The following is a 27,976-nucleotide window of genomic DNA, read 5'->3' as shown; positions in this document are numbered from 1 at the left end:
TGTGGTCCCCTAAGACCCTTGATCCTTTTCACATGTACTACTGGTAAGCCAGGTGTTCCCCATCTTATATTTGCACAGCTGGTTCTTTCTGTCTAAGAGCAGAACCTGACATTTGTCCCTATTGGAATTCATTTTGTTAGTTTGGGCCCAGTTCTCCAATCTGTTGAGGTCATCTCGAATCCTGATTCTGTCTTCTGTGGCACTGGCTACCTGTTCCAGCTTGGTGTCATCTGCAAATTTGATGAGTCCATTGTTCGTGCTCACCTGTGTGCGCACAGGTGTGCATTTAGGGAAGTTTTTAATGTTTGAGCTTTTATTGTGTTTTTAATGTTCTGTTGGGAGCCACCCAGAGTGACTGGGGAAACCCAGCCAGATGGGCATGGTATAAACAATATATGATTATGATTATGATTAATAGGGCCCTTTCTCACTAACTCCAAATGTGTGACTGTGGGGGTGTGGGGGTGTGCAAGCACAACAGCATCATGGTTGTGTGATGAGCAGACACAGGTCCACCTCATCTCGTGACATCACTAAACACATGGAACAGAATGTGTAAATATCCCTAAAGTGTATCCCTTTTGTGCTTACTGTCCAGTGGGGGGTTTTACGCTAGAGGAGCAGTTGCTGTGTGTGTTCATGTGTGTAGGGTGTGTGTGTGCGTGTGCATAGCAAGCCTTCCACTCCAACCCACAACACTGCCAGCTTGGCATGAGTTTCAAAGATGCGCTGCTTGCCTCTCTGCAATTGCTGATGGCTATTCAAGTAGAAGTATTCTATCTATCATCTATCTATCTATCTATCTATCTATCTATCTATCATCTATCATCTATCTATCTATCATCTATCTATCTATCTCTATCTATCTATCATCATCTATCTATCTCTACCTATCTATCTATCTATCATCTATCTATCATCTATCTATCTATCTATCTATCTATCATCTATCATCTATCTAATTTCATTTATCTACATTAAAACAATTATTTAACCATCATTTTAACATTTTCGGTTTCAACTCCCTTCTCTTTCTGTGGTTCCTTGCATTTATTTTCATCCTTTCCTACATACTTCAAATTGCCTTAACTTATTATTTTAATTGTCTGTTCTCATATATATCTCATATATATTTTTAAAACTGCAGGTTTTTACCATAATCCTGCCAATGTCTTGATCTGTTTACAATTTGTTTGTAAATACTCAATAAAACACTTCCATTCCTTTCTAAAAAGTTTGTTGTCTTGATTTCTTATTCTTCCAGTAAGTTTCACCATTTCTGCATACTCCATTAGTTTCTGCATCCAATCTTCTTTCACCGGGACCTCTTCATCCTTCCACTTTTGGGCAAATAACGTTCCTGCAGCTGTAGTCGAATACATGAATAAATTTCTCTACTCTTTATGTAGTTCTCATCCTATAATTCCCAAGAGAAAAGCTTCTGGGGTTTTTTTTTTTACGAATGTTATCTTAAATATCTTTTTTAATTCATTATACATCATTTCCTAGTAAGCTTTAACCTTATTACAAGACCACCACATGGTGGTCTCTTTAAATTCCCAACACTTATTCAACTTTGACTTATACATTTTTGCCAATCTACTAGATCTTAGGTACCATCTATATAGCATTTTCATATAATTTTCTCTTAAACCATAAAATGCTGTAAATTTTACTTCCGTATTCCATAACCGTTCCCATGCTTCCATGTCTATATTATAACCAATATCTATTGCCCAGTGTATCATTGAAGATTTCACTTGTTCATCCTTTGTCTCCCATTCCAAAAACATCTTGTATATTTTACACATCACTTTAACATTATAATTAAACAGGTCTCTCTCTAATTGTGACAGTTGTTCCCCAAACCCCCATTTCATATCCTTTTTAAATATTTCATTAAAATGATGATATTGTAACCATGTAGTTAACATTCCTGGTAAATCCTTAAACTCTTTTAGTTTAAATTCTCCACCCTCCTCTCTTAGCAAATTTCTATAAGCCTTTGCTCGGCTGGTCATCAGCTGGCAACCTAGTGACTGAATTCATGGGTGCCTGACAGGGCCAGCTTGGCACTGTCGAAGCAATTAAAACTCAGCCCAGTGTAGGGTTTCCCCACAACTAGGGACGGGGAAGAAATATGGTTCGGTTCACATTGTAATGCAAACTTAACCTAATTTGCACTTACTAAAATAATAGTGGTCCTCTGAATTTCACACTTCTGTGAATTTTGTAATGCAGTTCTTCATGTGTATGCCAAGGGAAAGCGTGCATGCATAAAAACACATCTACAAGTGAAAACAACATACATTAGGAGACATAATTGAAAAAGATGTGTCTATTAGAGGAATGTATTATGTATACATGCATTACATGTAATGAACAGCTGATGGTTTTTGCACACATACAAAATTGCACAGAAATGGGGTGAAATGAACTTAAGACTGGGGGGAAATGAGAAAGTGGGGGAACACAAAATTAATAGATCTGTTCAACTGCCCTAGATTGAAACAGGCCCAGAGAATTGGCTGCTTACCACAGGATAGGTCAGCAAAGTCCACGAATCTTCCCCCCTCCCTACCCCATTTTTTATATAAGTCTGTATTTCTGCATTGAAAATTGAATAAAGACTATTAAAAAGAACAACACCCAAGGGGGCATTTTCTCATTGCCTTTTGTGGCAGCACCCATTGCTACTGCTCTTAGAAGGATTGTGGAGGGGGCACTGATTTGGCTAAAATGGGGAGTTGAGAATGGGACCTGTAGATTTCATTAAAGGCTCCTGCCTTTCCCCACCATAATTTGAACAAACCCCAAACCCTGGGTCAATCTGAATGTACAGTCCTATCCCTGTAACACGGTCTGGTGCTGTAGACCAGAAGGGAGAGAAGTGCTAGAAACTAGCCTACTGCTATACAAAGAGAAAAATCACACTTTTGCCCCTGGCCCTGCTTGTGACTGGCCTGTGGCCCCTGGAAAGTTATCCAGAAGGGGATGCGGCCCTTGGTCTGAATGAAAGGTTCCCTGCCCTTCTTTAGCCACACAGAACAACAGTCCCCAGTTGGATCCCTGCCCTGCTATGAGCGCCAGATATTCAGAATGTTTGTCTTGGGCCCAGCCAAATGTTGCCAGGGCAGCCATCCCACTGCATGCCTCCCGACACTTCTCCTCATTCATTACACCATCTCAGCTCCGGGAAGGAATGGCCAGAATGTTTGACCAGGAAGGGTTTGAGGAGGAATGAGGAGACAGAATGTGCAGGTGTCCGGTTCCTTCTGAACTTCTTGTACCAAGCCAGTCACCTTCAGTTCCCTGGCTTTGTCCAAAAGGAAGGAGGCCTTGTCTTTCCGTCACTCTGCTCTGCCCACCCAGCTGCTCCCAGAGGGAGCCTGTTCAAGAGAAAAGAGAAAAAAACAAGGTTCCCTTGGGCAGATCAAACCGTGTGCTTTGCGCAGATCAAACCGTCTGCTTTGCGGGAGAGCAACAATAACAAGAAAGGAGGGAGGAAATGACTGTGCGGAGACAGAGATCGAGACGTTCTGCTAAGCCGTGTGCATGACGTTGGCACTGAGAACTGGGGCAGGTGGGTAGGGGCACAGAGAGAAACCCTTCTCTGGGACTGCTGTCTATTGCCCTCTCATCGCTGCAGATTTTGTGCCATCCAAGGGGTTGGTTACCTTTTTGCCACATTCCCTTCTGGGCAACCTCTCTCTTTTTTTCTTTTTTTTTGATACAATTTATTAATTTTATGATAACAAAACAAAAACAAAGAACATCGCAATCAAAATCATACATCTTAATTGACTTCCCTCCAACTCCCACTCCTGGTTCCATTTTTTTTACTTATTTATACACATCCACAGAATCTAATACAGTGGTACCTCGGGTTAAGTACTTAATTCGTTCCGGAGGTCCGTTCTTAACATGAAACTGTTCTTAACCTGAAGCACCACATTAGCTAATGGGGCCTCCTTATGCCACCGTGCCACCGGAGCACAATTTCTGTTCTCATCCTGAAGCAAAGTTCTTAACCCGAGGTACTATTTCTGGGTTAGCGGAGTCTGTAACCTGAAGCGTATGTAACCCGAGGTATCACTGTACTCTTAACTATCCAATTTTAAAACCTTATACATTTTATTACAAGTGACCTTTAAAAGTTCAACTAAGCGCTGTGGGTTAAACCACAGAGCCTAGGACTTGCCGCTCAGAAGGTCGGCGGTTCAAATCCCCACGATGGGGTGAGCTCCCATTGCTCAGTCCCTGCTCCTGCCAACCTAGCAGTTCGAAAGCACGTCAAAGTGTAAATAGATAAATAGGTACCACTCTGGCAGGAGGGTAAACAGCGTTTCCGTGCGCTGCTCTGGTTTGCCAGAAGCAGCTTAGTCACGCTGGCCACATGACCCAGAAGCTGTACTCCGGCTCCCTCGGCCAATAAAGTGAGATGAGCGCCGCAACCCCAGAGTCGGCCATGACTGGACTTAATGGTCAGGGGTCCCTTTACCTTTAATGTAGAAATCAATACATAATGTTTACTGAATGTGCCTGAACATTTCTCCCTTTTTTAAAAGAAGGGGGGGAGGAAATTGTCTGGTGTGTCCAGTATAGTTCCTTAGTTTGTTTTGCCAGTCTCCTTCATCTTCTTTGGCGGTTTCTCCTTCCTTCTATAGGGGTGGGCTGGTCTTGGCCTGGCCTTCTGGGCAACCTCTCAAAGGCCATGAGCTTACCATGGGCAGGGCCAGAGGGGAAAGTGGACAGAGCAACCAATGTAAATATGCCTTTGTACCGTTGTCTAGTACACACACTTACACACACACACACACACACACACACACACACACACACCTCTTATCTTCCACCCAGACTAGCAAGAGGCATATGAAGCAGGGCCAGCAGGGGAGTAGCCTGGGGAGAATGCTAAGGGTCTGACAGAGAGGTCTGGAGGGCCACATTCAGCATCTGGGCCTGAGGTTACTTGCCTCTCAATTACTATGTGAATTAAAAATGGAGCACAGCTGCATCATGGGACTTCAGTGCACAGACTTCTTGCATGGGCCTGCACTTTACTTGTTGCCAACTATGCCAGGTAAATCCATGGAGGAAGGCCATAGCTCAGTGGTAGAGTGTCTGCTTTGCATACAGAATCCTCAGTATCTCCAGGTGGGCTGAAAAAAGAGTCCGTCTCTGAAACCCTAGAAAGCCGTTACAGAACTGGATGGGCCCATAGTCTGACTTTGTGTGAAGCAGCGAGCTTCCTATGTTCCTGTCTTCATGTTACCAAAAAGTAATTTTTAATGTGTTTTTTAAAAAATAAAATAAAAATGAAGATGATCACTACAGAGAAAGGGTTCCTGTTTTACTGTTTTGTAGCAGGCATTCTGTCCACATATGTTATTCCTGTAAACAGGGTGACTGTAATAAAGGGTGACTATTAGATCAAGCAAAGTGTTGCTGGTGCAAACAAATATGTCTATGCTTCCCTCTACTGGGGGCTTTTGCTCTCGTAGGAGAACAGACTCAGCAAAGACATTACAAAGACTCTTAACACGCAGAAAATCTAGATAGGAATGGTTTGGCTGCCAAAACGCCGCATTATAGATTTCTGCCTAAATACAGGACACCGTATGGAATGACAAACACTTCCGAATATTTTCTACAGTCGTTTCAATGTATAGCTCACCATCTTTATCTCATAGTCAGTTTATTTAGAGATGGTGTTAAAGAAATAGGGGGAGGATCCCCTAAACCCTAGCAATTAATAAATGCTAGGATTTGGGGGTTTTGTGATATGAAGGGAGAATATAAGCTGCAAGGGGATTCGTGGACTGCCTTACGCAAACCAGTCTGGCAGGCTGAGGGAAGAGCAGAGCTGTTAGCATTACAACAGAGAGCCATCAAGGGTCCTAAGAAAACCTCCTTGTCCCAGGTGTGATCGGAGACTGGATTTGGAAGTCTGCCAGGGTAAACTGCTCTGGGAGAGGGCAAAGGGCTTCTGGGAAGAAGAAATGTGAGATCCATCTTGGCGAGGGTGAAGGAAGGACTGACTGCATTGCTGTGGACCATGCTGTAAGAGCTGGACCCCCTCCATGCAGATGGAAGGTGTAAATAGGCGAATGAACCCTGTTTCTTAAAGCACAACATCGTCCACCATGTCTGCTATTCTCAAAAGGGACAGAGACCCTTTGTGGGCACCTGAGATACCATGCACTCTTGCCAGGGCTTGGCAGAAAGAGGGACAGGTGCTGGGCTTTTGTAACAATACTTTAAACAGAATAATAGTACAATAACTATTGTACTGAATATTGGGAATTTCAGGACAGATAAAATGAGGTCTTTCTGGATGCAACAGCACACAGCTGAACTATAGAATTTGCTCCCACAAGATGTAGTGCATAAAAAGGAGGATAAGACAATTTCATGGAGAAGATAGCTACCAATGGCTACAAACCAGGATGGTATGTACAGCCTTCACTGTCAGAGGCAGTATTCCTCTCAATACCAGTTGCTAGGAAACAGAGGTGGGCAGAGTGCTGTTGTTCTCAGATCCTGCAGGTGGACTTCCCATGGGTTGGCCACTGTGAGAACAGGATGCTAGACTAGATGGGCCTCTGGTCTGAGCCAGCAGGGCTCTTATGTTCTTAACCTTAATATAATTGAACTTCAAACCAATTTTATAAGTTGGACATTCTTAATCCCACTTTGCAGATGCAAAGTGCCAACAAAAAATGAGGCCGAGAATAAGATAGTGCACCTAATTCTTCCTTCGCCACCCTCTTCATTGCTCTCATTCATTCACAAGCTTTCATATGAATGGGTCCTAAACCTACACTTCCAGGCTTGACATCTTGCTTTTCTGCTTATGGGCTTCCCAATATCCTGCTTGTGGCCACCATGGGAATCTGGAGATAAGCCTTTGGTCTGTTTCACAGAGAGTATTTCTATCTTCCTCCATTCCCTGGCCTCATTCTGTCACATGTTTGTCCATTGACAGCAGCCAGTGATGTGGAGTGGGTAAATACACTGCGTAAATGACTTCAGGATGAGGTATGTTGTACGAAACTTTATGGGGAGCAAGGATGGACACTTGACGTGTGACTTTCATAGCCAATGCCAGACACGTGCTTTTTCTAACGATTCCCTCTCCTCTCTGCCTCACTGATATCTCCTCCTAGATCCCATTGTCATCAAAAGCTGAAGCCTGCAAACGCTGAACACTCAAATCCTGACATTTTTCCTGACAGGTGAGAGAGAGCTGCAAATTAGCTCACATGCAGAACGCCTGTGCAACACCTAAGCAAATTAAAACTGGCAACTTGGCTATTTTTTTTAAAATGAATGGCATTTCAAACAGTCCACCTGTTTGTCAGATCCTCGCTTTGAGTCGACACGGAAACATTTACGCCGCACGCGGTTAATTTCATTCTTAAAGGAAGGGCTTGACATGACGGCCGGTTCGGATGCTCGCCCCGCCGCTCGGATCTGCTGGGAGAAGTGCGACGCTAAAGCACGAACAAAGGCGGCCGACGAGGCTGGCATGAACAAGATTGTGTGGTGGATGCCGACTGAATAGAGAAAAGGGCTGAACCAAGCATAAGTGCTGAGCCAAGCAAGACCCCGCTGTGCTGAGGGTGGGCTTTCAATGAATGGGAGGCAATAGGTAAATCAATAACACTTTAATTCCATGCCACTGATAATTGCCGTTTCCTCCTTCCAGTCAGAATCCGTATAAAGTATTCCTGTGGATTCAATAACTCCTTCAAGGTCGCACTGAGGGAAATTGCCTGGCTTGCGAGCCTGAGGCCTGTGGAGTAGAGCAGGGCTCTTGATCTCACTGGCCTATGAAAAATACGGAGGAAGCTCTAGGCCAGCATGAAGAGATTGTGGTGATATCATGGTGTCAGGAGCTGTGGGGCCTGTTTTACGCAGCTTTAGGATACGCGGCAAGACAGATGCTAAAATGTAATATAATGAAGCCCTGGCAGGTTTTTGGTTTATTTTAAAGCACCCTTGGAAGGCTGCAATTTTAAAAGAAAGAGCGGAGGAATGGTGATTATCTCTCTCCCAGCCACTTCCTCACTAGGCCCCACTCTGGCAGGTGCTCCCACGTCCCTATGCAGGGTGCTGGGTGCAAATTTATGTACGCAGTTTTGCATCACGGATGAAAATGCATGATTAAAAATACAGCCTTTTGAAAGCAAACATTTGTGAAAAATAATACTAATGATGTAAATATAAATATAAAAATCATCAGTAGCTGAACTTTTAAGTTACCCTGCTTCCTTGTTTCTGAACACGTCATTGTTCTGGATTTGATCCATCAAGCCAGGCTTTGGGTAGCTCTTAAGAACTGCCAAATCACCATCAATATCTTTTAGATCAGGGATGGGAAACCTGTTACTCTCCCATCATATGTGGCTAGACTACAACTCCCATCATCCATGACCATTGGGCCAGGGTAACTGAGGCTGCCAGGAGTTGTAGTCCAACAACTTCTGAGAGTCACAAGTTCCTTGTCCCTGATCTAGATGTGCGTGTGACTACTTGATCATCTTTATTCGCATCAGGGATATGATAATGGTGACCACTAAGGAATTGGCACTGATCACATACTTAGAAAGAGGAAACCTTCAAGATGAAATTATGCAGATGCACATATTAGCTAATGAAATCTTCATCTGTTCCCCAAACATCCTCTGGGAATGAAAGTTAATGGGAGAAGCAGCAGAGCATTAGAAAGGGAGTCTCTCAAGTCACTTTGTGCTGAGCATTCAGAAACTGGAGACTTGAGCTGAATGTTTATTTTATTTGGGCCATGTATGCCCCATCCTTTACCCAATATATGTGGGGCATAGTCAATGTTCACGTTATAAAACTCTGTGTTCAGAAGCAGCCTGCACAGCTAGGAAGCCAAGCGTTCACTCTGGAATAGCCATTCTTGTTCACTTCTGTTAAGTTGTGGGTGAACATATCAGATGACACAGAAATTCTTCAAACAGCTCTTGTTTATTCACAGGCCAGAACAGAATTGAACTGAAGGGTTCAGCCAGCATGCTTATATACAGCTCCACTAGAACGCAACAGTAACCATTTTATGTAACTATCCAATCACTGAATGTCACTTTCAATCCCTTATTTGCATATGTGGACCTCAGTGAAAACTATCTACAGTATCCCCCTGCTGGCCCAGGGTGAGAACTTCAGTACATAACAACTTCCTTTTTACCAGGCCAACCACATGACATTATTCTCTTGAATTTTGCCCATTGTTCTTTTGCCTCTTTTCAGACCCCATAAAATCTGACTGGGGGATGGAACGGGGAAATGCACAAAGTTCCCAGATATAAATTGCCAGCATGACTTTTCCATCTTTTTAAGGAGGTGTGGTTTGGAAGTGTGTAGAGATGTACGGGTGGGTGAACTTATTGCAATGCATCAACACTGGGACGCGTTCCCTTTTACCTTTCCCATCAGTGCCATTTTATCAGTGTGTTTGCTTTGTACAAAAACAGACAAAATGATCTTTTATTTTGCACTAGAATACCTTTTCACCCTTTTTTAAAAAAAAAAATTGAATATTTGCTTAAATGAAAGAGTTTTAAAATGGATTAAAAATCACATGCTGCCTTTCTGATTGGTGCCAATCTGTTTATTCATCCGAATCATTTTTACAGTCGTCTGAGAGCCTCCCAGAGTGGCTCACACAAATCAGTTAAAAAAAAAAACAAAAAACCAGCCCTTTCCCTCAGGCTTACGATCTAGAAGATATGGCACAAAAGGAACTGGGGGAAGAAAGCCAACTTGGGACATTAGTTCTTACCATTCAAAGTTCTGATTTTCTTTTTCTTATTATTCCTGCTGGAATGGCAACAGTTCGAGGACAGGAAGAGCTAAAATTGCTAGCCTCTTGGAGAACTTTTGCTTCCCAATGCCTCTTTCTTTGCTCTAGCCAGATAGATAAAAGGGTAAAAGACCCCTGGTCCAGTCAAAGGCAACTATGGAGTTGTGGTGCTCATCTTGCTTTCAGGCCAAGGGAGGCAGCTTTTGTCCACAGACAGCTTGCCAGGTCATGTGGCCAGCATGACTAAACCACTTCTGGCACAACAGGACACTGTGATGAGTGCCAGAGCACACGGAAAGGCCACTTACCTTCCTGCCGCAGTGGTACCTATTTATCTACTTGCACTGGTGTGCTTTTGAACTGCTAGGTTGGCAGGAGCTGGGACAGAGCAATGGGAGCTCACCCCACCATGCAGATTCGAACTGCTGACATTCTGATCAGCAAGCCGAAGAGGCTCAGTGGTTTAGGCCACAGCGCCACAATGCCTACTGGAAGAAAAACCTGATGGAACTGTTTTTCAGCAGAGCCAATGGAATAGTCCTGTTTCTCACCTCTCCCTCTGCTGCTACATGATACAATGGCGTTTTAACACACACTCTCTCTCTGTGTGTGGCTGATCTTTTAAATACTTTTTCTCTACCTTAAAAAACAAAGTTAAAAGAAAGAACTGCTTTATAAATAAATAAGTTATTTATTAAGAAAAGATCATTAACAAAATGGCATGCCTGGAATTGTCCCTTCACCACGTACACATGCTATGTGTGGACACACACAAAAAGCAGCCGGATGCTTGATATAATGTTTGCATGGGGCCACATAAATGTTATAATGAAAGAAGGGTTAGAATTGTTCTAAACAAATAAACACATTCTGACTCTAAGGCTCCCAGCCAACAACTAGAAATGATTAAGTGAAGGAAAAGGTTTGAAGGAGTAACCGTAGGATACCTCTAGCGTAACATGTGGACAGATGGCAATTCCCCTTGGGTAAAGCTTAAATTTAATCCTGGAGTAAATACCACACAACTGAACAGCTGCATAAACTCTCAACTTAGAGGCAGTATTTTGCATTTTGGCTATCTTTCTGCCTTAAATACATGTTGTTGTTTTTAAAGAAATATAGAATGTTTCCAAATCAGAACAGACCTAAAAAATTTTCATTCTTAATTTCCTTTTTTAAAAGAATCATACAATGTTTTAAAACCCCTCTTTTCATGTCTTGTTCGGATGCTTGAGCACCAGTCCCTAAACCGTGTTGGTAACATTCCCCTGCAATTTCTCATCAACTCATTGACTCTGGCTACACCACTTGAGATCCAGAACCTGGCTGGCTTTGGGGGGGGGGTATCACTGGGCGACAGCCAAGGCCCACACGCCAGCAATGGCCCAGTGCCAGCTCTCCTAAACCTCTTGGCTCCTCCTCCTTGTCTCTGTCTGCTCACCTGCCCTCTTCCGGCACACAAGCAGGGACAGATCGAAGATGGAGCAGCGTTCTCCACTAGCCATGTCCTCTCCCTTCCTGGGCAGTGATGTGGATTGGGCTTAAAGGCAGTGGTGGACCTACATTTTGAGAGCCCTGAAACCTGAACTGTTATGGCTGAGAAGAAAGTACAGTCCCTACCAGGGAAGAATGGCAGACTAAACTGATTGACTCTGAAGAAATGGCAAAACTGACCAGAAGAATTAGAAACCAGGAAGACCAAAATATTAATAAGGAATGGGGAAAATATGTAATTTATTCAAAAATTATTGTAAACAAGTAAAATTATTAGGAGGATTGACACTTGTAGCTAAACGTTGGACTCTGTTTTAATTAAAGAGTGGCTGGGAAAACCAAGCCAGATGAGCGGGGGATAAGAAATTATTATTATTATTATTATTATTATTATTATTATTATTATTATTTGATGGAACTGGAGTTACAGATGAGATGCAGGAGAAAATGATGACATAAGGCCCCATAAAAGGGGAGGAGGGAAGTCAAAGGAGATTTATTGATTATATCTTGCTTGTTTCCTTTGTGATTGGAAACCAAAAAACCCCAAAAATAAACTATATAAAAAAGAAGAAGCTTGAACTGTTTTGGGCCCCGTTTTGCAACCAGCAACAAGGTCTGGGTAACCACTGTTATCTTCTTCAGTGGAGTTGTTTACAACAACCTTTACAACATCTGTGCTGCTGACCCTCAAGCTTTGGGATTGTTGAAATATACACAGCAAAAAATTGATTTAAAAAAAAGCAGTATGGATAAAGTTCCTTCTGGGGTCCCCCTGGGATTTGTTTCATAGCAGATCTGCCCCTGCTTACAGAAACAGGGTGAGAAAATGGGCAGCTATGACAGTAGTGAGGAGAAGAGCCCAGTCAGGTGGTAAGAGGAAGGGGAGGTGAGTCCACTGAGGGCGTTTCAGGTGAAGTCCCCCCCTAAACCTGAAGGTGTCACAGATCCAGCAGAACCTGACAGCAGAACAATGTTGGTGGAGTCACTCCAGTGTCTAAAAGCGGCAATGTGGGATGGGATTGAGAAATGTCGGTGTGATGGTGAGCAACGATGACTCACGCTTCTGAAAGAAGTTGGTTGTAACCATGGTTTTACAGGACTCATACAGAGGCTGAATTCTTTTAGGATTGGAAAAGGTGTGGGAGAGAGATGCTAAAAAAAAAATCCCACAGGTTTTAATCATATGTAAACTGACAAAGAGAGAGAGAGCAGGAACAAGCCTGAAGTGTCTAAATTGGGAGCTTCTGAGCTTGTGGCAGGAGAGAAATGTACTGCTGAAAAGAAACATCTGGGATACATGTGGTGTGGGAATTGAGCCTCTTAGCCAGAAAATCTGAGCAATTTGATCTAACAGCTACTAATTCCAGTCTGTGGGACTGTTAAGAGGTTGAAGATGCTTTCTTCTCCTTGCCCGTTTTAGGATTTAAGGATGGGAAGAATGTTGCTGTTAATGCATCATTTAAGTAGCTATTTCCAATAAAGGTTTGGCTATTTGTTTTATCCCTGAAGGATGAGCTGACACCATCCTAGGTCAGAAACTATACAGATGCAGACTCAGTGAATATGTCCCTGCTTTGAATTACTGCATAATGATTTGGTCAGTATAATGCTGCATACAATGGGATGCTAGAAGGAAAAAAAACTCAGAGATAGAGCACATGCTTGACATGCAGAAGTCCCAGGTTCAATCCCCAGTATCTCCAGTTAAATGAACTTAAGCTCAGTTCCAACCATTTTCCCTTATGCATGCATAGAAAAGTCACATTATCAGTTTTTAGCGCTTGTCTCTATAATAGACAGGCAGTGCCTGGAGGACTGAAGTGGGGCCAAGTAGGAGCCGGGGACAAGTTTCATTTCTTCTGGCACCTTCCCATAATCTGGAGAACAAATTGTGACATATATGCTAATAGTACATAGATAATGCATCTAACCCTTGGGCTTGATTCCTATGGAGCGTAGCTCAGTGAGGGAGCACTTGTGTTGCACTGTAGAAGCTCCTGGGTCAAATCCTGGCATCGCCAGTTAAACAGAGAATCGGGCAGTGGGAGATGGGGAAGGCCTATGTGAGAGCAGCAGTGATCCACCATGAGTCAGAGGAGGCAACACTGCGACAGACGGACAAATAATCTGAGCTAAAGAAAGAGACAGCTTCCTATCTTCTTATCCAAGGATATCGTGCAGTTTTTCCATGCTTGATGAACGTACACTTGATGATTAACAGGTGAATGGCATGAATTGACTTCCTTGAAAAGCAGCGTGTTTATTTCTTTAGAGCATGCCATGTTTTCAAGCAGCGAGGTTCTCAAATAGGTTCACGAGAATAACAAAATTGAAATAATTAAAACAGTATTTTTAAAATAGCAACTTGAAAAGTACAACCACCAACAGAAAAAAAGACAGACAGAAAAACAGAAACAAAACAGTGGATAAAATCATGGCACTGCACCAGCACAGCAAAATGGTCAGGTAAAAACCAAACAGAAAAAAGCACACTATGGGCTGTATCCAAGTGCAAGATTCTTCCACTTGGTTTTGGGCAATCTTCACCCTTAGCAGCTTGATAAGATGCAACCGATAACGTTCAGAAAGCAGGGCTGGCCCAAGCCTTTTTGGCACCTGAAGTGAACCACAAAATGGCGCCATCCCTCAAGTCAGGGAAGATGATCAACATCATAAATGGGGGCGGGGGCAAATCATCCTTCCCTGCAGGCTGAAGTGGGGATCAAAGGTCGTGGGGGGCACTCTGAATGACGCTGGGTGGGCGCAGAGCTCAGGAGACCCAGAAGGCAGCCCCCACCATTTGCCCCAGAAGTCCCTTCTATTTGACAAGGGATCTCTGTGGAAATGACATGGTGGGGGGCTGCCTAGGAGGAGGCAGGTCTGGCCTCTGAGGAGCACTGCTACTGTGACAGTGGCGGCAGCAATGGGTGATATATTTCTCAGAGGCCAGAGCTGCTGCTCCTGTGGAACCTGCCACCTGAGGCAGTTGCCTCACCTTGCCTCCTGGGTGGGCCAGCCCCATCAGATAGTCTCCCACCCTGAGGAGAGGCTTTGGGGGAAGGAATTATATGGGGCTACAAGGGGGAAGTAGAGAAGGGAAAGACCAGTTGCGTGAGCTGTCCTTTCCTTGTGCAACTTGACAAAATAACAGTGCCACACTGCATAACATTGCCGTGCCATGTGGCAATTTCAGAACTGATTTTGGTAAAGGCATCTATATATGATGCAGCTGTGTGTCGAACGCAGGCTCCTTTAAGTTCTTGTTGTTTAGGTGCATTTTGAATGACCAACGTCACCATAATATTTGGATATCCATCAATATTTTTTATCGCTGACAGATTCCAAAGAAGGCAAATCTCTGTATTTTGGAGCAATGTCAAAGAGAAGTCTAATCTACAGTGAGATAAAATGAGTGGCGTTGGACTTTGTTTATTGACGAACTGAACTTCAGCCAACAGGGCTAAATGACTACAACACTCTTTTGGCATTCACAAGACTTGGGTCTGTAGTTCACTCAGCTATTAACTAATCCTGCTTGGCATGGGTCATTCATTTACTCTGAACTGAAGTTACCAGCTTATTATGAAAAAAAAACACCCACGTTATTCTCCCTAGTGTAAATATTGGACAAACTCTGGAAGGATAGCTGTGCTGGCCTGTGTGGCAGCAAAAAGATACAAAGGGGCAGCGCAGATATAAACCTCCCTCTCAACTGCTGCCAAAATACCTAGAACTTGCTTCTGGAATGTGACCTCTTTCACCTCTCACATAAGGCACTGACCTTAAGAGCAGTTAATGCAGTCCAGCATTCCTGTCTAATTTGGATGTGAACTCAGTGTTAAAATGCCGTTTCAAATCCTGGTTGAATGAGGAACCCTGGTTAGTATTAAGTGTGCTTCAGACTTGTGCTGACCTTTTTCCTTCACCACAGTTAAGAGAGGAGTGGAGAATTTATGCAAGAACAAGAAGGTAAGCAGGTATATAGAAGTTTATATTGCACCCCACACCAGCCTTGTTGAAAAAGCAGCTAGAAAGATGAACAAGCACATGCCCTCAAGCTGGGCAACAGTCTTTGAGCTATCACTCAAATGGAGCCAATATCACATTTGCCTCAGCCCAAGTTTCTCAGATTTACAGTGCAATTCTAACCATGCCCACTGAGCACTAAGTCCTATGGAATTAAATCGGGCTTCCTCGCAGGTAAGTGAGGCTAGGATTGCAGTCTAACTCACAGGATGCTTTAAGTGGACTGTGGTAGGTAAGCTGTGAGTGCACATGAAATGAGATGGAAGGTGCAGGGGGAGAAGAAGAGATAAGACAGGTTGGAAAGGCGATAATTAAAGATAACAGGAATGAAGTATGGGGAGTGACGTATATGCTTTGAAAGGGTGGAGAGAAGAGAGCTAAGCTGTAACCGAAGGAAAACAGAGTTCTTTCTTGGAAATGTAAAACTTTTATTACCTTCATTTAGGCCTTGGTGCCTTCCAGGCTTTGCCAGCAGTTACAACCGGGCATGTGAAAAGGTTGTGGTGGATCAGCACGGTGCTTTTGAGATAACAGTGTAATCGTCACTCAGGACTCAGAACTTTGCAGACCAACAAGGCCACAGAAAACCCCAACCCTAGAGACCAAAGATGTCAATAACTTTAATCTCAGCAAGTTGAAACCGGCAGGTAAATGCTCTAAAACTGTAACCTATTAAATAGTAACAAGCTACAGTATTCATCTTCTTCCAAGTTACACAGAAAAAGAATCAGAGGGGGAAATGCAGTCGTGATCTGTTTCATGCTACAGTGGTACCTTGGGTTAAGAACTTAATTTGTTCTGGAGGTCCGTTCTTAACATGAAACCGTTCTTAACCTGAGGTACCACTTTAGCTAATGGGGCCTCCCGCTGCCGCTGTGCCGCCGCCATGCAATTTCTGTTCTCATCCTGAAGCGAAGTTCTTAACCCAAGGAACTATTTCTGGGTTAGCCGAGTCAGTAACCTGAAGTATCTGTAACCCGAGGTACCACTGTACGTGGTTTGGAAGGTAGCTCCTCAAAGGAAGGTGGAATTCATATTCAAGCCCACCCCCCATGATGTTCACTTGTTTTTGAAACCTATATAGGCTGTGATTTGACAAACTGTTTTTATTTTTACTGCATTCACCATGCTGTGTTCACCTCCTGGGTTCCGCCCAAAGTGACTCACAACTCCATAACAATATATGAAATAAATGGGCTTAAACAATGATCAAGGAACTAGTCCACAGCAACATTCTCTCTATGATATGATTATAACCAGAGTGGAGTTACAACTCCCATATTCTAGAAAGCTATATATGGGCAATGGAAGCAGAAACATCAATGGTGCTGCCTGGTCATATTTATGGGGCTTGAGTCTCTTCCATGATTATCTTTCCAACAGCAGTGATCAAAAGCTTCCTTCATCGCCATCTCTCTCCACAAAAGATTCCAAATTCTTTGGGAAGTCAATGAAAAGCTGCAACTCAAAGGGCAGGATCCATGAGAGCAAAGCACAGGCCCTTTCTCTAATAGGTTCCACTTGCAGACTCTGGAATCCCTGCTCATAGAATTCAAGCCTTATTTTGGAAGTTAAACTCGCAGGAAACAAGGCACCAGCAATAGCCCCACAAGTGCCTCTTTTCATGCTGAGACAAAGGCACTGGCTAACTCTCCTTCTCTCTCTGAAATGAAGCCTTTTAATTTCCCACTCTGGTTTTTGCCGCCCCCCTTGACTCCATCTGTACAGTTTCCAGCAGCAACACAGGCGAGTGGCGCCTTCACAGGTGCACTCAAAGTTCAGGCTCGCTCCGAAGAGCAACTTTTAGAGGGGAATTAAGTAGAACATTCTTTTCTGACTAGCTAGAGATTGGCAATCAAGGCTGAACTTTGGAACAAAGATATTGTGCCTTCAGGATTTGGCAGAAGGAAGGAGTTGTGCTTTTTTTGAGACAAAGATCATTTTACCATAACATTCAACAATTGTGCTTATCTAGCCATGTAGATCAAGAGTGGCAATAATTAGAGATGGGGCCGGAATTTCTCAACTGGAGCAGTACTCTTTCTCCTGCCTCTCAAAGTTCAAGGGGTCAGGGATTTTGCTCCATTGACTGCAGAGGGGATGCAACAATTATGAAATCACATATTTGGGGGGGGGGGGAGCAAAGCTCTGTACAGCAGGCTGGCTAAGAAACGTGTTTCCCTTTGGGATGATCAACAGTCTATGACATAACAATCTTTCCAGTTTCCAAGCATTTCTGAGGACCGCTCTCTCCTCTGCATTGCCCCCCACTAATACACAAGCTTTTAGTACTCAGGCTTGCTTTCAAAACTTGACTCGGTAATAAATAAATTTACCCATACGGAAGTGTAACGTCACATGAGGGGTGTTGTGTTAGGTTGTGTCATGTTAGGTTGTATTAGGGGGGAAAGCACATGTACAGTGGGGCCTTTGGGCTTGCCAATCAGAAGGTCGGCGGTTTGAATCCCCGTGACGGGGTGAGCTCCCGTTGCTCGGTCCCTGCTCCTGCCAACCTAGCAGTTCGAAAGCACGTCAAAGTGCAAGTAGATCAATAAGTACCACTCTGGCGGGAAGCTAAATGGTGTTTCTGTGCGCTGCTCTGGTTCATCAGAAGTGGCTTGGTCTTGCTGGCCACATGACCCGGAAGCTGTACGCCGGCTCCCTCGGCCAGTAAAGCAAGATGAGCACTGCAACCCCAGAGTCGTCCATGACTGGACCTAACAGTCAGGGGTCCCTTTACCTTTACAGTGGGGCCATCCTAGGACAGCAGCACTGCAGAATTCCTGTGGGAAACCAGAAAGCAGGACCCTGTGGTTTCCAGCAATGGGTATTCAAAAACATTACTGCTGCCAGTCTTCTCTGTGATGGAATGCAAGGTGGAAGACCCCCCTCTGGAGAAATGCGGGGAGAAATCACAGAACTGTAGAGTTGGAAAGGACCATGAGGGTAATGTGGCCCAAGCTGCTGCAGTGCAGGAATCTGAGGGGGGGGTGGAGTCCTTGAACCCACAACCCTGAGAGTCTAATTCTCTACTGTCCCTCATGTCCCTAATGTGCTGCAAGGAGGGTTTCCGTCCAACACATCTGGAAGGAGACAGATGTTGTGGTGCGGAGACTGCATCAGGTGGCCACCGCAGTGCTTGAAAAGATCACAGCGGTTCTTTCCATTTGCGCTTTGGTTTTTAGCAGAGTGCTGCTCAGAAAACATATCCTGATACGCTGATGCATATGACGAGCGGAAAAGGCAAACCCCAAAGGAAGTAACAGCGTGGTTATTTTAAAAAGCAAGAAAGGAACTGTGTTTTTTTCAGTTTAAGAGGCTGTACTCCTTGCTCTACTTAGATGCAACTTAAAACTGGCGTGTGTTTAAATCGATTAACAAATGTACGGGACGTTTAGTCACGACGTGAGCTTGTGTGACCGTGACTCTCCCCTGGGGTTTGTGCGCAATGCGAGGTTCTAAAGCGAGAAAGTAAAGAGGGCTAAAACGGATAGAAATCTTGAAAAGAAAGGCATCAATACGCGCACACACACACAATTGCCCATAAAAGTCTACCCACGTATATGGGGCCTGGCAGAATGAATGCACCAAGAACTTCTTGTCCTTAATCCAGTCTTCCAAATCCCATTAATTAGCAAAGCCTCTTATTTGTAAAGAAATCTACATTCTTAAAAAAAAAAGAAAACAACACAGAACCCATTGAGGTGATGATGTCACTGCCAGAGTGATTTGTCAGTTGTTCTAGAGAAGAACCACCCAGAGCCAAGAAAGGCACAAAGGGGGGAAACTGTGGGAGAAAGACAGCTTGAGCCAGATGAAACCTGACCCAGGGAAGCCTTGGAAAATAACTGCCCTGAAAAAGCAGGAGGATTTGGATGTTTCTGCAGGCTCAGATTGAGGGGGAGAGAGCAAAAGAGGACATAGATCCTGGGTGGCAGGTTAGGGTGGCGGCAATGTGGACACTGCTGCAGTAAGTGCTTTTTGTTCCTGAGGGTACTCAAGGGTACACAGTACCAGCACCTCCCTCCTCCCCAAAAAATGTTAAAAGTGTAGCACTCGGCTGGTGCACTCAGTTGGTTAGAGCATGGTGCTGATATTGCCAAGGTTGCAGGTCCAATCCCTGTAAGGGACAGGTGCATATTCCTGCATTGCAGCGGGTTGAACTAAATGATCCCCAGGGTCCCTTCCAACTGTATGATTCTGTGAAATCTATGCTTTGTGACTCTTCCCTTTCTCTGGATTTCCCCCCCCCCCCCCCAACGTTTGTGAGTCTGTGTAATTCATGGAACCCAGGCGGATGGGAGAGGAAGAAAGACAAATGAGTTACTGTGGCAGGGAAAGAGCTTCCACTCAATAATAACAACATTCAAAATACACTACCTTACCTTGCTATATGACATGGCTATCTCTGCCCAGTGGCGTAGCATGGGTTGTCAGAACCCGGGGCAAGGCAAGTAATTTGCACCCCCTAACCCGTGGATTTTAGCACTCAAGTCTCTTCCACTAGATTAGCGCACCCCCCCAGATGTTGCGCCCGGTGCGGCCGGCCCCCCCTGCACCCCCACGCTACGCCACTGTCTCTGCCCAATCCACCTGTAAGAAGGCCCCTCCTTCCATCCAGACTCTATTTGCAACTTTACAGGTGTCTCTGGCCCGCCTGCAGGAGAGTGGGGGCTTGGTGGTATGGTAGACTGGTTGCCCTTGTGGCTAATTTTGTAGATTTGGCACTGCATTTCCTGGACTTCTAGGTGCACAGCTCTGGCTTTCTATGGTCCTCAGTTATGGGTAAGCAGGCAGGCTCTCCCACAGCCAACCAGATGCAATATTATTCTTGTGTTTAAGAAAGGTCCCTGAGCCTGGTTGTATTTAATGTTAAAGAAAAAGTGCTTGAGAAGCTTGGAAACCCACCCACTGCCACAGGTTTGCTGCTGAGAATTGCCCCTGCCTGGCTGCTATTTGCCCTTGAAAATGCTGCTCACAGTAAACAGCATTTTGGGCAGGGAGCAGCAAGGAAGGACCTATTCTTTATAGAAAGCAGAATCAGGAGCATGCACCAGATATCTCTCTCTCTCTCTCTCTCTCTCTCTCTCTCTCTCTCACACACACACACACACTCTCTCTCTCTCTCTCTCTCTCTCTCTCTCTCACACACACACACACACACTGGAAAAGCTTTTCCTCCAAACTAAAACCAACCTGGTTAAAAAGCATGCTTGTATAAACACAAAATTAATCCCAGGTGTAGTAGGGCCCCTGTGCTCCTTGATAGTGTTCCTCCTAACAAATTCTATTGCTGGTCTTCGGTCTTCCTCCACTTTCTGAAGTATATCTGCTTCTCAGTTTTCATTCTTTCTGCCTTCTCCACTTAATGCCTACTCTGCCTTATCTTCCTTCCCCAGCCATTTCCCAGCTTCCACACTCAAACTTATCCTCTCCGCAGTCTGTTGTAGGAATAGGCGTTACACTGCCCCTTTTGTTTTCTAGGCATTCAAAAGGAGCCCATTCCCCCTTGCCCATATGATTCCAATTCCATGTCCATGTCATGGGGCAAACGTACGGGATCCACACCATGTGCATGGCTTTCTGCAAAGAATCCTGGAAACTGTAGTTTACCCCTCACTGAGCCACAAGCCTTGCGCCTTTCACAAACTACAGTTCCCAGGATTCTTTGGGGATTTTAATGTGGATTAAATATCTCTAATACACATTCAATGTATGGCATGCGTTGTAACCACTATTGATCAAGGTTCTGGCACACTGACAGCCATGCTAAGGAGCAGCCTGCCTGTCTCACTCTTTTGCCATTGCTCAACACTTGTCACAACAGCTCCCCACCCCACTCTTCAGACAGTTGAATTAAGCTTAATTGGGGCTCTCTGCTATTGAAGCTAAGCGTGGGTTCACATATATGTTTACATCTTTCTCTCCTACCAGCTGTTTTCCCTTCAGACCAGGTTGGATGGGCTGATCACAGATTTCTGTCCTCAAGGCTCCTAGCAGCAGCTTTCTGCAGTGTTTATGTGTGGGCATTACTCTGTGCTGCTCCACTAAAGTGCGCCACAAGTTGCCACAGAGTATTTCACAATGCGGTTGAGAACACGAGCCCCTTTGCGTTCCGCGCATCAGAGCTTTCACTCACATCCCACATGATCCAAAGCCAATTCCAAAGCTATGCTTGAAGATTAGACAGCAGTTGCAGCCCACAAGACCTCACCTGAGCCTCGTCATGCATTTCAACTCCTCCAGCTTCGCTGAAGTATAGAACAGGCAGGCTGCGCTTCACGCTAGAAGAGTGGCCTGCTGTTTGCAAGCTTTGTGCAACATTGCCATCTGGTGAACACAGTGCTGCACCACATTGAAGCATTACCAGCAGGAAGCACTGCAGGACACGGGTGTGCGCCAACCACAAAATTCAGTTCAAAGCAAATAGGAAAACAGCCCACCTCAGTCTGAAGTGCTTTATGGGCTGCCCAGCCCTGTTCAGTTCAGGGGCTGCCCACGTCTTCTCCACAATCCATGGGAAATTTACAACCTACTGGGAAAGTTAAATACAGCTATCACCTTGTTTCCTTTTCAGCTGGATGAAATTTGCAGGCATATTATCCCTTCTGGAGTGGTTAAGGCCTGCCCAATGGCAGACAAATAGGTTCAGAAACCTTTGGGCTATGCATGGTCAATCTTTTTTTTTTTTAAGGAGACAGCTAAATCTTTAATTTTGATAGAATTGGCTGAAATTTGCAGGCAATGGCACCCTTCCTTTGGGTCTGAATCCTGCCAGGTTTCAGGAGGAAAGCTGCAGTGGTGGGGAGGTATTCTTGTGAGGTGACACTCTGGTTGAAAATAGCACCCAATACAAAACTATTAGCTGTACAAACCATCAGTGATTCGCTGATAATTTGGGAGCCTCTGCTTAACAACAAAAACAGGCATAACCAGGATCCTCATCTTTTTAGGTCTCTAACCTTTATATTATCAGAAACAAAAGATGACCCACAGAGAACTGAATAATCTAAAGCAGCAGTTTTTTTCTGTCTGCGTTTTCTTTGATGATTTTTGGGGTCCACGATACCTCCCCCCTTCCCCATCCTCACTACCTACTTGAAATTAGGCCAATGGCCACATGTACCCCTTAGGTCAGAGACAGATTTAAGGGAGCATGACTGGTTTGGTTGCACTGGGTGCCAAGCTGAGATGGCGCTGAAGGGGCCTCTACAACTATGATGTAGGATGGAAGGCAAGAGGCAGGGGACACTGAATTTGAGCGCTGCTAAAATTTGAGACCTCAAGGTCCGCCACTGCGTAGGCTGTCGGTTTCGCATCCCCGCCTTCAAGTACATGTCGGCTCTTAGTGTTGGTGCCACAGAATATTGGCTAAGAATGTCATCTGGGAAGGACCCAGTGCAAGTCCCACTCTGCCCTAGACAAACTAGGCATCTCTGCCAATGCTTCAGCCCATCTATTGTAAGTACAGGGATAAAAAAAAAATACCTTACAAACTTGTTGGAAGGATTACTGAGATACTCTATGTGGAGGAGTTATATAATTATATAATTCATTCCAAAATGTTCTAAATGATCATTATGCTGGTTGTCCACACAGTAGTCAAAACCAGGCACTGCTGGAAGCAATTTACCCACAAAAATGAAAGCATCCCTTATAGAAGAGTGCAGGTCAAGGCTGAGACAAACAGAAAATCAGAACAAGATTAGATTTACCCATGAGCAAACTGCTGCAGTATTCTTTTGGCTTTCACCTGCATATCTAATTCATCTAATGCCAGAGTACATAGGCATAACTATGGGATTAATAGCATCTGCTTCGTTATCTAAATGAGGTTTCTGAGGGTTAATTGATTTTTGAAAACATGCCCTCCCGAGGGTCTAACCAACACTTTGGAATATCCAAAGACAGACTCCATCTAATCTATGCTCAGAGTAGCACTTGCTACATCAGGGCTTTGGAGGAAATTAGGATGCGCCTGCAGATATTAGTGTGTTAATACAATAATGATTTATTATGCAAATTGAAGCATGGGTGTACAGCTGCATTTGTGGTTGTTGTTTTTTTAATATCAAGCTCTTGAATTTTACTCTCAAAAAAGCTTGCAAAAATTAGTTTGCTGTTTATTAGTTTCCAGGTTTTGGTTCTCTTGGGAAAACTAAGATACCTTCATGAGAAGCCTAAATAGTAAAGAAGCAGAGTGGATAGTATTCACCTTCTTTTTGAGAAGCCATTGCTCCAAAGGGCTCAGCAACAGCCTTTCCCAGCTTGCTCTTGGGGGCTTATAGAGATGTCAGAGACCATCTACAATTGAACAATGGCCTCTGCCCCCAACATTCATGGCCTGGATCACCAGCCATTTCTGTGTTAATGCCAACTTATTACTCATTATTATTTGACAGCATCACAGTCTCCCAATGGGGCGGGTTAGTCACTCTGTTGGTCTAATCCAAGATGACTGAATGAGCCAAACGGGAATCAAAACTCAAGTTCTCTCTCTCTCCCCCCCCCCTCCCCCGAATACAAATCCAACATACTAACCATTCCACCACACTGACTCTGGTGCGACTACTCTGAATCAAAGCGGCAACTAACTGGGTTTTTCCACACATGAAATTTGGCCATATAATCTTCACTAAGAATAGCTGACATAGTAGATGAGGTGTACATCTTTTATTATATGAAGCAGCTGTTTGGAAGTTTTCCAGAGTTTTGAGCTAAGCTGGCTCTTCGGTAGCACAGCTGTTGAGAAAATTTGCTGTTGCAGTATATTCACTTAATAGAGGGCCCAAACCACCGTTAAGAGCTTCCATGCCTTGTTGATTCCTGTGTGCAAGTGAAGCAGCTCCAGTGAGGTAATTTAGACTCTAGTACCTCCTCTTTTCCATATGCATGAAAATTGTGTCCAGCTGCATCTTATATGTTCAACACACATCCTTCAGAAGCTGTTTAATCCAAATCTGTCATGTTACTTAATCAGATTAGTTACTTCAAGCATCTCTGCAGATTGGATGCAATTGCACCTTTGTGGTTACACAATATATACAGACAAATCTTATGTTTGAACTCTTGGCGGACCACAGGTGTTTCATCACTGCCCTAGAAGTATGCAGCCCTGGACAAAAATCAGGTTAGTAACCCCTGATGAAAAGGAAGAGCTATATTATGAAACTGAGTTCAATTTGAGAATGTCAGAGTGAAGTCATGATCTTTTGGATAGACATTTCAAGTAATTTGGGTTCAGCAGGTCTTTTTGGGGGGGGGTAGGGGGGTTACTCTAAGTAGCCCTTATTTCCAAGGCTGATAACTAAGACAATGTTACCCTTTTCATTTCAGCAGCCACAGAACAAAGGATGTACCCTGAAGATCCATTTCAACCCTACCCAAAGTACTGGACTGCTGGTGCTGCCTTACTGTACAAGCACTGTGATGAATCAGAAGGCCAATCCTTGTAGTTAGGCAGCATTAACAAAAACCTCCAAATATTTGAGAGCTATGAAATTCATTGGGAAATGGATCCCCCACATGCCTTTTAGTTTCTTCTTCCTCCTACCCCCACTTCCCCCAAGGAATCAGTATGCAACTGGGGACATGAAGAGTAATACTATCCCAGGCAACGTAACATTTAATAAAGCTGATAAAGTATAATGGTACTTAACCAGGATTCTTTTCTTAACAAAGCCACTGGTATTGAGAAACATTTGGTTCTTTAAGCATTACTATTCAGCATACTACCCACTTAGGACTGCACATTATGAACCTTTCATTAGAAACAAAATGACTTAATTTGATGAAAATACTTGGGTCTCATAGTACATTGTGTTACATTACCGATAACTATCAAGCAAGTCACATTACTGATTAAGTGAGATCTTAATGCAGGCAGCACCATCTAGTGTTCAGTGAAGATTTGCTGAGCTGCAAAGACAGAAGCCAAACAATGTCATAGGCAAAGAATGAAAGTGACTTTTCGTGGTGCTAGAATTTGTGGGAAATGAAAGCACATATTGCCAGATGCCAAAAAGGATACACTTAACAAGCCAATATTAAAAAGTTAAGTGATCATAGCGCCAATTAGCAACTGATGTATCAAGTCAAGCCATTTCATTATATGAAAGCTTCTAACATACTTGCTTTGTTTCAACTGCTTGCAACCCATATTTTCACCAAGCTAGGGCTCTTCCGCACTGGAGTGGGTGGAATGCAGGTGGTGCTGTGGTCCAAACCATGAAGCCTCTTGGGCTTGCCAATCAGAAAGTCGGCGGTTTGAATCCACAGGGTGAGCTCCCGTTGCTCGGTCCCAGCTCCTGCCAACCTAGCAGTTCCAAAGCACGCCAAAAAGTGCAAGTAGATAAAAAGGTACCACTCCGGCAGGAAGGTAAACAGTGTTTCCGTGTACTGCTCTGGTTTTGGTGTTCCGCTGTGCCAGAAGTGGCTTAGTCATGCTGGCCACATGACCCGGAAAAACTGTCTGCAGACAAATGCCGGCTCCCTCAGCTTGTAAAGCAAGATGAGCGCCACAACCCCAGAGTCGTCTGCGACTGGACTTAACTGTCAGGGGTCCTTTACCTTTACCTTTTTTAGCCACATAACACCCTCTTGGCAGCCTGCACGCACGCACACACACACACACTAAATTTGTTTTAATAATTCAAAATAAAATTACATGTTTTCTGACTGTGGATGCACTGAGTGTGGGTTTTACATGTTTGGTGACATTTCTCTAGTGTCATCTTTTCCCACACCACCCACTCCCTGTTTCCTTCACCCCAAGGGAAAGGATGGCGCCTGCCCTTTTCCACCAGCTGTTGCTGAAGGCACATTCACAGCATTGGAATTTTATAAATAGCTCTTTTGCGCAGAACTGCTCTTGCATGAGACCAGCTGTATGAAAAATTAAAACTCCTTTGCAACTATAGAAGATAGGAAATGAAAAGGGGAAGAAAGGAAGTGGCAGCATTTCATGCTAGCAACACCAAATATTTGCCTGGAGTGAGGCCATCATCTTTTTGTGCAAATATAGTATTAGAAAACTTTTTAAAAGGTGCATTCAGAGAAATCAACTGATACCTACACACATACCCACACCGGACTTTAGGCCCCCTGGTTTTGAGCAACACACTCCCACCCACCCCCCTTTTGGGAAAGTCTGGTATATTAGAAAACTTCTATTTAAAAAAGAAATAAAACAAAGGTACACACACAGCTAAACAAATACCTGGGTGCAAGCTCATAACAGACTTCAGGATTCCAGCACTTATGGTGAAGGAGGAAGTCTTAGCACAAATATCCCATCAAGCACACCCCAGTAGTGTGGATGGGATACATTGAGAAAGATTCTGGAAGTATAAAATTGAAAGTGTTAATGTGTGGATGAAGGTGCCCAAAGCACATGTGGAAACAGGGACTTGTATACAGATGAATGACCAAATGTGGACACAGTGCAAATGTAACTGTGGGTGATGAGACAATGACAGTTTCTTGGACTCTGGGGTCCACTTCCCCACTAAGATTTGCATAGGTTTATAATCAGCAACTTAGAACTCTTCCTCAAAAGGTTACCATTATTGAAGCATACACACTTCATGCACGTAGGCCACTCAAGTCATTGGAATAGCAAGGTGTAAACAGAAAATACTCAGTGCAATCTTGTCTCATTTGTACCAGATACTGTCAATGGTAACCAAGCAAATAATGCAGCAATAACGAGACACATGTTAAATGGGAAAAGTGCTTATAAACACATACATACAAAAAAACCCAAACAGATTTATTTCTTTAAAAAGATCAGCGGCCACAAGCGCAACTAAAATTGTTATATCCACTGATTTGAAACATAACGACACCTGCACTTAAGTTATTTCAGAAAAAAACCCCTTATATCAACTTATATGCCAAATGATCTTACGCCTTCACAAGAATCAGGTTTGGATGGTCTTTCAGAATTAAGGGCAGAATCTTAATGTTTAAGGGTATCAGAAGACAGTGTCCAGAGGTCCAACATTTTCTAAACGATGACCATTTTTTCCCCATGGTTTCAGCCAACCCTCAGTGGAGGAGCTACAAGTACAACTCCATCTCCTCGGACAAACAGCATCGGAATATTCCTTTTGGTAGACTGTGAATGAAAAAAAGCAGTACAGGCTACATCCAGTGAGAATGTAAAAAAAGTTGCAAAGATTAGTATAATTATTATAAATTCATATGGTACAAGAATCACATTTTGGGGGAATGAATCTATATTTAAGTGTCCTACTTTTACAATGAAGTAATCGCTATGGTTAAAACAATGCTTTAGATTTTACTCTGGTTAAAATTTACTTAATGTAATAAGTCAAGTAGGTATACTGATCTCGTAAGCAAAAAATATTTAATTTATATTCATCTAGACATCATTGCATATCTGAAAGAGCATTTGGAGCTTTAAGTATTAACAAGTTCTTACTTTATAAATCTCTTCATAGGTTTCTTCATCAATTTCTATTGTTGTCACAGTCTCCTCAACATCACCCAAAATCATATTTAAGTGCTGGTCATAAGCCTGTGGAAGTGAGAGTAGTTTAGATAAGTTTAATTTTTGTGCTTGTGGCAGTATATTTCTTAAACATTGTAGCTCAA

At 43.7% G+C, this 27,976-nt stretch overlaps 1 protein-coding gene and 2 long non-coding RNA genes across 3 annotated transcripts in view; 1 reads left to right on the top strand and 2 right to left on the bottom strand.

Annotated features, from left to right (window-relative positions):
• Nucleotides 1-15,258: 15,258 nt before the first annotated feature.
• LOC309365407 lies at nucleotides 15,259-24,822 on the top strand. The gene is made up of 3 exons (XR_014166115.1): nucleotides 15,259-15,301; nucleotides 15,804-16,005; nucleotides 24,695-24,822. It is a non-coding gene; the product is annotated as an uncharacterized lncRNA (long non-coding RNA).
• Nucleotides 24,823-24,965: 143 nt separating this feature from the next.
• The window catches only part of LOC309365496, a 25,297-nt gene continuing 22,286 nt past the window's right edge, over nucleotides 24,966-27,976 (bottom strand). Inside the window, exon 2 of the long non-coding RNA XR_014166203.1 lies at nucleotides 24,966-25,927. This is a non-coding gene — a long non-coding RNA (uncharacterized lncRNA). The remainder of the gene's footprint in view (nucleotides 25,928-27,976) is intronic.
• The window catches only part of LSM3 (LSM3 homolog, U6 small nuclear RNA and mRNA degradation associated), a 2,362-nt gene continuing 1,493 nt past the window's right edge, over nucleotides 27,108-27,976 (bottom strand). Inside the window, exons 3-4 of the mRNA XM_081903453.1 lie at nucleotides 27,804-27,899; nucleotides 27,108-27,476 (exon numbers count right to left, since the gene is read on the bottom strand). Of these exons, the coding sequence (XP_081759579.1) occupies nucleotides 27,396-27,476; nucleotides 27,804-27,899 (177 nt within the window). The 3' untranslated portion in view covers nucleotides 27,108-27,395. The remainder of the gene's footprint in view (nucleotides 27,477-27,803; nucleotides 27,900-27,976) is intronic.

The sequence above is a fragment of the Podarcis melisellensis genome (genome assembly GCF_964234715.1).
Source record: "Podarcis melisellensis genome assembly, chromosome: 2".
Classification (NCBI taxonomy): Eukaryota; Metazoa; Chordata; class Lepidosauria; order Squamata; family Lacertidae; genus Podarcis; species Podarcis melisellensis.
The sequence above is the reverse complement of the archived record's forward strand: the minus strand, read 5'-3'. Positions and strand labels throughout refer to the sequence as shown.